This window comes from Stigmatopora argus, chromosome 5 (assembly GCF_051989625.1).
Source record: "Stigmatopora argus isolate UIUO_Sarg chromosome 5, RoL_Sarg_1.0, whole genome shotgun sequence".
Classification (NCBI taxonomy): Eukaryota; Metazoa; Chordata; class Actinopteri; order Syngnathiformes; family Syngnathidae; genus Stigmatopora; species Stigmatopora argus.
Genome location: NC_135391.1, coordinates 16,440,319 through 16,454,346, shown reverse-complemented (window position 1 = coordinate 16,454,346; position 14,028 = coordinate 16,440,319). Strand labels below are relative to the sequence as shown.

Here is a 14,028-nt window from a genome sequence, read left to right as displayed (position 1 = left end):
TGCAGGGGTAGGGAACCTATGGCTCGTTAGCCATATGTGGCTCTTTTGATGGGTGTATATGGCTCTCCGCTAAGCTGTGGGGTAAAATATGGGAACCGCTGGTGAGAGACCTAAGTCCCGAACGCACCAATGGGAGCGTCACGCCGGCACTGTGGCGCCGACACTATCTCTAGTGCCTTTTTAATCATAATCTTCATTAGACTCTTCTGCATGCATACTCTCATTGATACTCATTGATTAGCAACAGTGAATGTTCTCAAAAGAATTCAGAGACTTTTTTTTACTTTCAAAGTGGTGAAATGATTAATAAATGCATAGATTTCCATGTAATTTTATTTTTAAATTCTGAGTATGGCTCTCAAGGAATAATATTTGAAAATATGAATTGTTTATGGCTCTCTTCCTCAAAAAGATTCCCGACCCCTGATCTAGTGTTAAAACTGCCAAGTGCAATATAGGCTCAATTTAAGCCTTTTGTTTGTGCCATATTCAATGATATTTTCATTATTTTCTGCGGCCCAACAAAACTAGGCAGTGGGCTTGAGTTGGCCCATGGGCTGCATTTTGGACCTGAATAAGCCTGTAATCCGTTTTATCAAATCTTTATGACTGTCCCTAGACACGTAAACCTGCTATTGAGACAGCTTCTGGCCATAATCCACTCACAAGGAAATTTGTTTTGAGTACAGGAAGAAGTTGTTACTGCATAATACATGTTGAAAAACAGCAAATTGCTTTTGGAGTGAGGCGGAAAAACAAAGACTTCATTAGTGTATTGAAAGCCTTGAACAATAACTTTTTAATTGGAACTAGAAAGTACTGGGATAGATACATTAATAAGTAAGCAAAAAGTTTGGTGTTCGCAGGATTCGCCGGTACATGGATATAATATAACTTGTCTCATCATGTTTTCCTGAACAGAAGAAAATAGTACATTATTCATCGTCCATGGAGGAAATTCACAGCATAGATAACAGTCCGCGTAATATGTGCCACAGATGTTGTTGTATGTAAACAAGGTGCTGGGCGCATGCAGTTGTCACTTATAGTTTGTCACTGCTATTGTCACCTCATCATCATAGATGAGTCAGTTAGCTACACAAGCATTTTTTCTCAGTTTCATGGGCATCCTGCATGTTAAACCACTTTGAAAATTAAGATTAAAGTGGCAGAAAACATAATTACCAGAAAAAAATCCTATTTAATAAATGGATTATTTATTTTATAATATAGTTGAGGAAACACATCTAGAAAAACTATTATATTCAGGCAGTAGTTGTCCCACATGGGCAGATATTTTATCAATGCTGGTACAAGTTTCGCGAATAACCACCCAGATTGCCCAATCATGCTTGTTTTTTAAAGTCCCAGTATCAGGGATTTTTGCACCCTAATTAAATGACAGAATCTTGTCAAAGAGTGATTAAAAAATAAACTATCAAGACTGACACAAATCCGTGATTATAGAAATTATAGCAAAAAACAAATAATTTAAGTAACGTTTTAGATCAGTGATCTTTAAAATTAAAGATTTCACGTGGGCCGGACCATTTTAGATATAATATTTAGATTTTTTTTAATAAATGGATTAAAAGAAATAGATTAAAAGTCCCGAATATTCAGTTTTTTATAGATCTAAAACAATGTTTATTTTAGCTTTTTTTAAAATATATTTTTAGATTTTACAAAATGATTTTTGAACTAAAAACACAGAAAAATTGATTAAAAAATTACAATTATTGATTTAAAAGGGGGAAAATCAGGAAATTTAATATACATCTATACTCTTCATTTTAATTTGATCCTAAAACAGAAAGTCGGCACTCATGATTTACTTTCCTGGGCCACACAAAATGATGCGGCGGGCCAGATTTGGCCCCCAGGCCGCCACTTTGACACATGTGCCATAAAGGATGTATGATTCAATGGAGAAAAAAAGTACATAGATATGCACCCATTGTGCTTATAATGGAATAAGAAATGGAAAATGGGTTGGAAGAGGAAGTTAGTCTCGAAGAATATGAGATTTTACAGTCAGAACGTGCCCCCCCGTGACTGAGAGGGTTAGGGTTAAGGATCTTGGACTCCATTCACAAAGGATCTACTGAATTGTAAATATCTTACATTTAGGACCCTTGACTCTACAAATAAAAAAGTGTGAAAAAAGTGAAAAAATAATAATTTCTCATCTGAAATGAAAACCATGATTTTTATGTGGTGCAATTTCAAAGACACCGGCAACACCGCTGGCTCCACCTGCTGTTTTGGTTCCCAGGCCATTAACTAGGGCAGCAAGCCTGCATGCTCACCATCTACCACTGATATATTTTCATGCAGTTTAGCCCCCCCAAAAAACCCAGATTCATTGGCCACATGTCATCTGTCACTTCATCAAAGCAGTCTTCAGTAAAAATGTTAGTATCAAAACAACAGACTAGGCTACCTACTGGCTTATCCACTTACTTCTATGTCACCTGACATATCACAGCTGTCAACTATTTTTCAGATAATCTATCTTTCTCGTTTTGAAGATTCCATAGAGGAGATGGATAGTTAACTCACTGGCAGCCATTGGCGGTAGGCGTCCAATCCATTTGAATTTATTGGTGGTGGGCCTCTCCCAATTAAAATGGATTGAATGACCGTTGGCACTGAATCATTCGCGGCCAGCCCCCAAAGTTCAAATATGATTAATGACAACGGGTTAGTACATGCCCTTTTGTGTGTATTTTTTTCTCTTTGTGAGATGTTGTGGCATTAATTGAAGATGAACAAATGAAACAAAATAATACCACAGCTTTCTGGACAAAGAGAGCTAATTAGCAGCTTGAGTTTGTTTCAAATGCTGACAGCCTTTAATTATGTTAATTGGCTATTTGATGTACTCCACTATGACATTTATTTTCCGATGTGTTGTCTTTCGTATATTGGTTTTGTTTCATCTTGTAATGATTCCCTTACTACCGAACTGTATTTGCCATTAATGCCATAATGTACTACAGTCAATACTCAATCGACCACAGATGACTGCCACAGAAGACACCATTTTTTTTAAATTTAGCATTATAGATCCATTTTTCAGGCTCATACCAGAACACAACATTCTTCATCAAGGAGGATAACTGACCTCGTCTCAGAAGATGCCATTTCATTACCGCTAGTGGGTTTTACAACTGTGCTTGTCTATTGGGGATGATGTACACCTTTGTCCCTTCTCATCATTTTTGATAAAGATTGATTTCATCACTCCAGAAAGGCATTAAAATCTGATGTTTTTTAAAGGCTCAGCTGTATGCTTTTTTTGTCAGCATTTTTGTCTATTCTGGGTTGCTCCATCTTCTGTCACGAGTTGCCTTGACTCCTGGCCTCTGGAGGTTGTTTCTGTTGTCTTCTATATATTTGTCAAACTCATCTTTGTCGAGGGCAAACTGATAGTATTGTTTTCCTCCGGAGAGCCATTGTATCTGTCAATTAGGTCTGCCACAATGAATCAACAACTAATTGATTATCAAATGAACTGACAACTATTTTTATAGTCAATTTATCTCTTAGACATAGTGTTAACTAGTAATTTCTCCAAATCCTATTTTTTTCAATCAACGGTGATTTCAACCATACCTATGTGGAGTTTATGTGTTCTCGGCGGAATTGCGTGGGTTTTCTCCGTGCGATCCGGGTTTCTCTGACATCTCTAAAATATGCATGGTAGGCTGGTTGAGCACTCCAAATTGCCCCTAGGTGTGAGATGCGAGGATGACTGGTGGTCCAACTTCTTGTGCGATGTGGGTGGCTGGTTTACCAATTCAGGCAAATTAGTTATCTTTTTATTTCTTTTTAAGGAAAAAAATATTTTTCATTTCTAGATTACAAAAAACAGTAATTTATGTCTTTTGATTAAAAAATATCTAGTGCAGAAAAGAAAAAAAGTAATTATTCACTTAATTGTGTCATACTCAACTGGATACAAATTTTATTTAAATGAAAAACATGTCTATGGTCATAATTTACTTAGGCAAGACATGTAAGATTATGTGGTGGGCTGGATATGGCTCCCGCGCATTGAGTTTGACACAGGTTTGAAAGTTTTGATCTACTTTTGACATTTATTATTTAGTACACCATGACATTCCGAAATATTGTACAGGGTAAGACCAGTTTGTGTAATGGACTTGATTGATTTTCCATTGTCTCTCAGCTTCATACAATATGTTTTGACCACTTGAGTTTAGAGAGGGGCTTAGCTGTCCTGTGGTTGGAAATGCCTTCTGAAATCAATTAAAAAAAAAATCTCATTCCTTAATCAATGGCATTTGACATGATGGACCAGACAATGGCAGCCATGCCAGCCTCTTTGAGTTTAAAAGGATGGCACTGAGACATCAAGCTTCCATCATTGTTTTACCATGTTCTTTTGGATTGGATTGGATAACTTTATTCATCCCGTATTCGGGAAATTTCGTTGTTCCAGTGGCAAGAGGGTGAGGATGCAGGAATAGGAAAGGCATTTTAGACATAAATAGATAGGTAATAAGTAGGTCAAGAAATAAATACATGAATAAATATATAATTAAATAAGCGTGTTGCTTAGCACATATATACATACATACATACACATAAATGTACATGCATGCATACGGTAGGTCTTAACACACAGCCATTTTTTTGTTAAAGAGCCTGACAGCTGATGGGAGGAAGGATCTGCGGAAGCGCTCCGTCCTGCAATGAGGGTGCCGCAGTCTATTGCTAAAGGAGCTTCGGAGGGACTCCACAGACTCATGCAGGGGGTGGGAGGTGCTGTCCATGATGGACATCATCCTGGTCAGCATCCTCCGCTCTCCCACTTCCTCCACAGAGTCCAGAGGACAGCCCAGAACAGAGCTGGCCCTCCTGACCAGCTTATTCAGCCTGTTCCTGTCCCTCTCCGTGCTCCCGCATCCCCAACAAAGCACTGCATAAAACACTGTAGAGGCCACCACAGTGTCGTAGAAAGTCCTCAGCAGTGTCCTGCACACTCCAAAGGACCGTAGACTCCTCAGTAGGTAGAGGCGGCTCTGGCCCCTTTTGTACAGGGCATCTGTGTTTGTGGACCAGTCTAGTTTGTTGTTGAGGTGAACACCCAGGTACTTAAAATTTTCCACGATTTCAATGTCTGTACCCTGGATGTTCACCTGAGTGGTCTGTTGAGGATTCCTCCGAAAATCGATGACCATTTCCTTTGTCTTACTGGTGTTGATGTAGAGGTGGTTTTGCCTACACCAGTCAACAAAGGCTGTGATGACTCCCCTGTACTCCAGGTCGTTCCCGTCCGTCACTCGTCCAACAATAGCGGTGTCGTCAGAGAACTTCTGGAGGTGGCAGGTGTCTGTATTATGTTTAAAGTCCGATGTGTAGAGGGAGAAGAGGAGTGGAGAGAGCACTGTGCCTTGTGGGGCCCCCGTGCTGCAAGCTACCACATCAGACGTACAGTCCTGGAGTCTCACATATTGTGGTCTGTCAGTGAGGAAGTCGATGATCCATGCGGCTAGGTGGTTCCTTACTCCAGTTTTATTAGTTGTCAAACCGATTCCGCAAAGAGTCCTGGTCTTTGTTCCAACCGATCCCGTGCCGACAGTTTAACCAATGAGCTGTCTTCTAAAATAAGTAGCACCTGACTTAAATCAAATCATTATACTCTTTTAAAAGGTATCCTCTTGTTCAGTTGGAGTGAAAACCAACACCCCCTGTGGCCCTTTGAGGACCGGTTTAACACCCTTGTTAGAAATTACATAACTTTGTGATATCTTGTGATAAGCATGTGCACACACACGGACACACAGACAACGATAAATGTGCAAATAATTTGCGATGCGGACTGTCTTTGAATGCTAATACTCCTGTGCCAGAAGTAAGATAGCTGCCATCCCTCGCAAACAAAATTGATTGGACATCTATCGCCATTAATGGCAGCCAATGATTTGTTCTGTAAGTGAGTGGCCTATATAAAGGGTTCTAACAACAACTATACTTTAGACAAAAATAATTGAAAATCAAGCTAGTAATAGCAACAGCTTACCATCTGCTTCCTACAAATGACCTCGACCTGGTCACACCACATCCAGCCCCTACGCTACCAATCCCTCATGCCCCTCCTTTCGGTGTACCGGAAGGCTGCATCAACAGAAGTGGGTGTTCTGATCATCAGAGGAAAAACACAATGCCTTGAATGAGCTTAAAGAAGATTAAAGATTTAAAAGGCAGCAGAGCATTTGCTTTTGAACTGCAAAACACTGCATCAATTCCATCACTGACTGTGTTTGATTATGCATGTGATTGTGATGATGGTGCTTCTCCACAACTCCACAGGAACTCAAGGATGAAAGGGTGGGTGGAGCACAAGCCTGGCTGACAGCCGGATCTGGCAACGCAGTGTGGCAATTTCCTCTGACCCAAAATACCCTGAAGCGTTTTACTTTATCGGCAGGTATCGTAAACTGAAAAAGGTTTACGGTGCTTTGGCTTCCTCCCATATCCCAAAAACGAATGAATGCCTGTCCATCTCCTTGCGCCCTGCGATTGGCTGGCAACCATTTAAGAATGTCGAATGTCTGCTGCCCATAGTTGGCTGGGATAAGCTCCAGCACCCTCCTCGATCCTGGTGAGGATAGGAAAATGAATTAAGGATGAATAAAGTTTAATCTACCGTATTTACTCGCTTACAGAGCTGCACCCTTAAAATAGGCTTAAAATCGCTGATTTTTACAATTTCTCCCGTATAAGCCACCTACTGAATCACAATTTTCACAAATGGAGTACAAATCTGTTACTTCAGAGGGAAAATCTTAAGAAAAATCATCACACGGGGGATTTCTGAGACACTGTATGAATCAAAAGCACATTATTGGGGTCAATATCATAAGGAATTAATTCATCCAGTAATGGTTGTTTTCTTACTGCAAAACAGAAAATAACCAACAAATTGTAAATGTTACTTTGCCGCCATCTATGGGTGAAATAGAGTATAGCAAGTCTTGTGCGCATATAAACTGTGCCCTTGATTCAGTCATCATTATATTGAGGTACAAGTACTTATTATATGTGAAAAATACGGTAATCTAATCTAATGAATTTGTTTAAAATCCTGACCGGTAAATACTAATCCATCCCAAATATTCCAAAGCATGTGTTTATTAGCTACCAGCATTTAATTGCATCCGGTCAATAAACACATTCTATCAAATAAGCCTAATTGGAATTGGGTCAAGTAAAAGTGTTTTTTCATAATTTCATTTCAACAAACCTGGTCTTCTGTTATCCTGCAATCTGTATTAAGTTGTCCCAGCAAAGAAATCTAATTAGAAATTATTGCACTCACCAGAGGAGCGCATTTCGCTCGTGTGTGCATTCACATAGTGTCAGCAGGATCGTTAAAAACAATAACGTGCAGGCTGCAGTTTCACATAATTTACGCTCTGTCAAAGACAGTCGATAGGAACCATTTGGCACGCATGCCTATTGAATTCAAGGTGGACTTGCCTTTTATTAAGAGCCTTTGATTGGGTCAAGTGAACAGCAATGTTCAGTTGCATTTTGCCAAATTTGAATTTATTTTATAGTTTAGACACTAAAAGTAGTTCATTGCATTGGGAGTAGGCACAAATAACATGCCGTTTCACAACAATGTGCACTTTCAAAATTAATTTCTAAACAGCCAGTCACTCTCCTCCAGATGGCTGCCAATTACGCACGCCGCCTTGAAAACAAGAGCGCATTTCGTCCGTCCCAAGACAATCATAAATGTCCAAGTGGCATATAATCATCCTTTTGCTGTGATTTAAAATGAGTTCATCACTTGTATAGACCCTCAATCCATTGAAGTGGAAGGAAGGCAGTGAATGAATTTCAAATGGTTAGTGTAGCACAGTCAATGGTGGCTACTGACTAAACAGCAGAGGCTCTGACATTGATGAACTAATATATTATCAAATTTGGACGTGTAGCACAGTCAATGGTGGCCACTGACTAAATAGCAGAAGCTCTGACATTAATGAACTAATATATTATCAAATTGGTGGAGAAATGAGTTAGTTATGCCCAAATTTTAATTTCAATGCATTGATTTGGCAACATCGCCCATTGGGGCTTTTTTCTTTTTTTTAAAGGTATTTTACCGTGAATTCAAATAAGTTTATGCCCAATCCATTTTGAGTAGGAGGTTTGATAGTGAATAAATGAATGTTTAATCCCTGTCAACTATATTGGATCTTTAGAGATGTCACTTACAAACAATTAGTGAAGCGGTCTCTGACCAAGCCATGATAGCAATTAATTTACATTCATGTAAGTGTAGAGAGTAGTATTAAAACTAGTATTAGTATTAAAAAAACAGTTTTTAAATTATTTGCACACAACAGCTTGGTGGAATTGGTCTCGGAAGCCCCCCAAAAATGGTATGAGTACAACACTATTATTTTCAGGAGCAATGAAGCAAACTAAAGTTACATTTGACTCTCGGTAGCAAAGCAGGCTGCATGTAAATTTAACACTTAAATCATTGAATTTGTGGATTTCTGCAAAGTGGAAATAGGCGGTCTGGTGAATCAGGAGCTAAGAAGGAAGATGCAATGAGTTATCATGTTTGTGACTGCAGTACAAGCATCCAAAAAGAAAAAGTCCTCACTATTTGCTGCTGCGTGTGGGTGAAAACATTGAGTAAAGCCCCTTTGAAGGGAAAGGGCATATCCAGACATAGAACAGAGTGAGAAGCTTACATTTGAAACTAGATACACATCGAGAGACTTTTCACCTCCGAAGTTGTTTGTGCAAAATGTTGAGCTATTATCGTCTTTAAAAAAAAACATTTTTAAAATCAAATGACGTGTGATTTTTCCTTATTCGTAGCAGTAGCACGGCACAACAACAGTAGAATCTGCATTTTATTCTTGAAAAACAACCCCCCACTTGAGTGTATAATGTTACAAAACAAAGTGTTCTGAGTTATCAAGACAGGTATGGTTTTATAATGAACAAGAATGCTTACATTTGAGCAAAATGGTCTCTTATCTTAAATCTCAGTTCCTTAAACTGGCACTTACTCTGTTGAGTGGTTTTGCTGGCAAAATGGACTTGAAGGCAATTTATGACTGAAGAGCAGGAAGTGATGACTGTTTTTGTGAAGAAAGTAACATTAAAGACCCTTCATCCAATGCTTTTTGCTCCTATACGGAACAGACACCTAACCTTAAGTCCTATAACGATATTGGTAAAGCAAGAATCCAATGACATTGATCAATGCAAAAAGTATATCAACATTGTCTTATTTTAGTTCTGCAATTTTCCTAAAAATATTAGTTAATGTCTGAAATGTTTCTAACACAAAAGTGACACAACCACCCAAATTGCGCTGAATTTTTAATTTCTTTATGTGAATGTAACTCATTACGCAACCCTAATGAGGATAAAGCGGTTCAGAAAAAGAGATGATAATTAAATAAGCCTGCCTTTCAAAATCAATTCCGATCCTGTGTTTACAAATAGGCGGCCTGGCGGGTGAGTGGTTAGTGCGTCGGCCTCCCAGCTTTGGAGTTCTGGGTTCGAACCCAGGACTCCCAGCTTTGGAGTCCTGGGTTCGAACCCAGGGCGGGCCAGCTGTGTGGAATTTGTATGTTCTGCCCAGTCCTGCGTGAGTTTTCTCCGGGTACTCCGGTTTCCTCTCACATTCCAAAAACATGCATGGTAGGCTGATTGGACACTCTAAATTGCCCTTAGGTGTCAGGAGCGGCCCGTTTGTCCCTCCTGGCTTGTCGTCAGGTCAGAGCAGCTGCAAACAATCCTTGACTACTTCCTGATGTGGGTATTTAAGTACCATGGAAATGGTCATCGTTCCTGCGTGACACACGTGTCACAGCATACATCGCTACAAGGTATTATTCCCCAAACTCCGGTTCTGTTACGTTTTTGGATATACAAGCCCTTGTTATTTTGTAAAGCGTTTGAGTCATTAAAGCTACTGTCATGAGAACAGCCTGTCTCGTTCTATCCTGCTTCCCCGCTACTGGGTCCGAATCTCCCCGATCGCGCCGCGACGCAGCGGCGCGATCATAACATTAGGTATGGCTGTGAGTGCGAATGGTAGTCCGTTTGCTTGTGCCCCGCGATCGGGTGTCCCCCGCCTCTGGCCCGAAGTCAGCTGAAATAGGCTCCAGCACCCCCCGCAGCACCAGTGAGGATAAAGCGGTTCATAAAATGAAGGAATGAAGAAATGTTTACAAATAAAAGTGAAAGGATTTCCAGTTGGCCCTTGAAGCTTAAGATTTTTCTGAATTTGGCCCTTGTCGAAATAAGTTTGGACATCCCTCCCATGTGTTAGATAGTAGCAGAGTGCTACTATTATACACGATGTACTACAAGCTGACTCGCATCACCCCCACCACCCCCACCACCGTCATCATCATCATCACCATCATTCGCCTCCTCCTCATCCTCGTGTGTTGGTCCTAACCCGGCCAGCAGTGAAGTGCACGCTGTGAGTGCACACGCTCGCACATTTACACATACACCAACGCTTCAGGCTGGGTGGCTGCTGCACTGGCAACATGGAGCAAAAAGCAGCCAAGGACGAAGGCACGTCAAGGGGACAAGAGTCCTACCAGCGGCGCATGTGGAAGACTTTCCAGGAGAAAACCAAGCCGTGGCTCAGTCCCAAACTGGGCTCCGAGCGTCGCGCTAGCGGCGGAGCTGAAGGAACCAGGAAGGAATCCGGTTTGTGGATGTTCAAGAGGAAAAAGAAACACTTGGACCGAGTCTTTTCGTCGTCGCAGCCCAACCTCCGCTGCGCCTCTCCGTCCGGGGACAAGTGCGGCGAAGGTGGTGGTCGTGGCGGTGGTGGCGACGACGTGACGGCGGCCGGGGCCAGCCGAAGTGCCGCCGAAGGGCTGCTGCACCATCGCGGCTCGGCTTCCGGGGGAAGCAAGCCCGAGCTGGCAGCTCACGGAAGCCCGAACATTCACGTCTCGCAGCGCATCGCGTCCCAGCAGAAGAGCTCGTCCCTGGGATCGGCGTGTTTCGAAAAGCTGGTGGTGGATCCGGCCGTGGTTCTGGAGGAAGCCGGGAAGCTGCGGAGTAAACCGAGAGATGCTGTCAGTACAACTCCATTACTTAGCCAACACACTACACTGCACGTGATATTTCAAACAACCTCGTTCATATTGCATTTGACCTGAATACACAATCACACGTTTCGCCATGAGGCAACATGCCCACTGCATGCATCGTTTACTTTGCTCCAATATAATGTTGTAAGGGCCTTTTGACTGCAATGCCAGTGACACACACTCAGCAGCTACATAATAAAGCCAACTGCAGTGCCGCATGCTTTCCTCTTGACCAGGAGTCTCCAAACATGGCCTCAAGGGCCGCTGTGAGTCCTGCTAATTGTATTTCAACCTATCCACAACTGACAGTTTAACCCAGGGGCGGGCAAACTATTCCACAAAGGGCCACAGTGGGTGCAGGTTTTCATTCCAACCTATTGGGGGGGTCATCTTTTCACCAACCTGGTGTCCTACAAGTGCAATCAGTGGATTGCAGTCAGGTGGTTCTTGTTTTCTGCAGAAATCTCATTGGTTAAACTGTCTGTGCTATATCGGTTGGAACAAAAACTTGCACCCACAGCGGCCCTCCAGGACCGGTTTGCCCATACCTGGTTTAACCAATTGGGCTTCTGTTAAAGCTAAGCAATAACTAACAGCAATCAACTAATTACACTTGTAAAATGGCAGGTTGGTGAAAAGGTGTCATGTTGTTGGCTTGGAATGAAATCCTACATCCCCTGGGGCCCTTAATGGAATAGTTTGGAGAAACCTTTTCTATACATTCATTCATTCATCTTCCATACCGGCCATCCTCAAAAAGGTTGTGGGGGTTGCTGGATCCTCACCCAGCTGTCTTTGGGCAAAATGCAGACTACACCCTGGACTGGTCACCAATCAGCCCTAGGGCAAACAGAGAGACAAATGACCACACGCACCTCCAAACAAATCCCAAAAATTATTCCAAAATTGAATTTTTCACGCCAACCGCATGTCACCAAAATTTGATGTCTGTGGACCCAGAACAACTTTCGGTTCAAGTGATGTAAAAATAAGTAATGTAACATTTTTAATCTAATAATTGTATGACCCTAACCCTAACCCAACTCCTAATATTATGTGAAGAGCAATGTTGTGTTCACACACACACGTCGCCAAACGTTGATGCCCCTGAAACCAAACAACATCTGGTTCACGTAACATCAAAACAAGAAAATCCCATAACATTATGATTTTTTTGTTACTTCCAAAATAACTTCAATCTCATAACATTATGATTTTTTTGTTACTTCCAAAATCACTTCAATCTCATTACATTACGTGAACAACAGGTTTTGTGCTCACACAGACTTAGGTTGAACCCTGTAAAGTTAAACAACTTCCCATTCACGTTACAGATAATTCATTCATTCCATTTTCCGAACCGTTTTATCCTCATTGGGGCTGCAGGGGGTGCTGGAGCATATCCCAGCTGTCTCCAGGCCAGAGGCGGGGGACATCCTGAATCGGTGGCCAGCCAATCGCAGGGCACAATGAGACGGACAACCATGCACACTCACACCCATACCTAAGGGGCAATTTAGAGTGTCCAATCAGCCTACCATTTATGTTTTTGGAATGTGGGAGGAAACCGGAGCACCCGGAGGAAACCCACGCAGGCCTGTGGAGAACACGTTACAAAAAATAAGCAACAAAAATGACTTTAATCTCATAATATAATAATTCAAATCTTGTAATATTAAAATATACTATGATTTAATGTTCATAATTTGGATTTTAATCTCGCAAAATTCAATTTTATTCTATTTATATTCTGTTTATGTTAAGATTTTTTTTCAGAACATAACAATGTATGACATGTAATTTCCTGCCGAGTGGTTGGGAAACATTGCCCTAGGCAAACATGTCTGCTGAGTTGGTCAACATCTTTTTAGACACCAATGACAGTGACAGATCATTGTGTAATATTGTAAACAAAGCATTCCTTGACTTTAATACAAACAAAGGGATTTATCATTTATTAGTTGAAATATATTTTGCATTACTTTTACTAGTGTAAATATATGGGCTTCGATCAGTATTGGGAAAAATCGGATTGAAACGGAAGTCAAAACGTCCGTCTTGAATCCCAATTTGTTATCGAAATTCTCCTGACAGGGTTGATGATGGAACCGACAAGTTGCTAGCAATGTTTTTCAATAGAACAAAAGTTTTCACTAAAATAGTGTCTATGCTTTGATTGTCTATCAGAAATGTTGCACGGAAATATTGTCTTATGTGAGGAGGACTAAGGAAGATTTTGGTGGATTAACGGCGGCCGTGTAAAATATATATATTTTTTCCATTTAGAAATAATGTTTTTCTTCCAATAGTTGTATTGTAGAATATTGTAGATTGATTTCCTGCATCATGTATCGACAATTTTTTTTGCCATATTGTGAGATCATCGTTATTGTGAGCCTTGTATCGCAAATCGCACCATATTGGGAGGTACCCAGAGGTTCCCATACCGATATGTCTGACAACCAGAGCTGAAACCAATAATGGACTAATCAATAAAACTATTTTGATAACAGATTAACTCATTCACTGTGATTAACAGTGATAGACATTGAATCCAATTAAACTGGGTTGGCTAGCCATGAGTGATGATGTTTCACTGCCATTGATCGTGCTTGACATCCAATCCGTTTGGTGGCGGTCAGTCATCCCAGGTAAAATTGATTGGTCTTCTATCACCATTAGTGGCAGCCAATGAGTTAATTTTTACAATCTTAATTGAGCTAAAAATGGTCCTAATCCTCCTCTTTTAGCAAACACGCGAATTTCACATATCTTTCAAATTACTTTGATACAAAAAAAACTATAAATATTGTCTTCATTTATTTATTGTTTAAATTAAAAAGAAATATTTTTTTTATTCTATATTTTATTTCCTTTTTTAATTACTTCTTGGCTGGCA

General features: G+C 40.7%; 1 protein-coding gene across 4 annotated transcripts in view; it reads left to right on the top strand.

Annotated features, from left to right (window-relative positions):
* Positions 1 to 10,424: 10,424 nt before the first annotated feature.
* The window catches only part of mctp1a (multiple C2 domains, transmembrane 1a), a 109,089-nt gene continuing 105,485 nt past the window's right edge, over positions 10,425 to 14,028 (top strand). For 3 of the 4 annotated variants that reach the window (XM_077599825.1, XM_077599824.1, XM_077599821.1), the window contains exon 1: positions 10,426 to 11,114. In XM_077599825.1, the coding sequence (XP_077455951.1) occupies positions 10,572 to 11,114 (543 nt within the window). In that variant the 5' untranslated portion in view covers positions 10,426 to 10,571. Of the gene's footprint in view, positions 11,115 to 14,028 lie in introns of all 4 variants that reach the window. The other variant, XM_077599823.1, reaches the window with a different exon arrangement.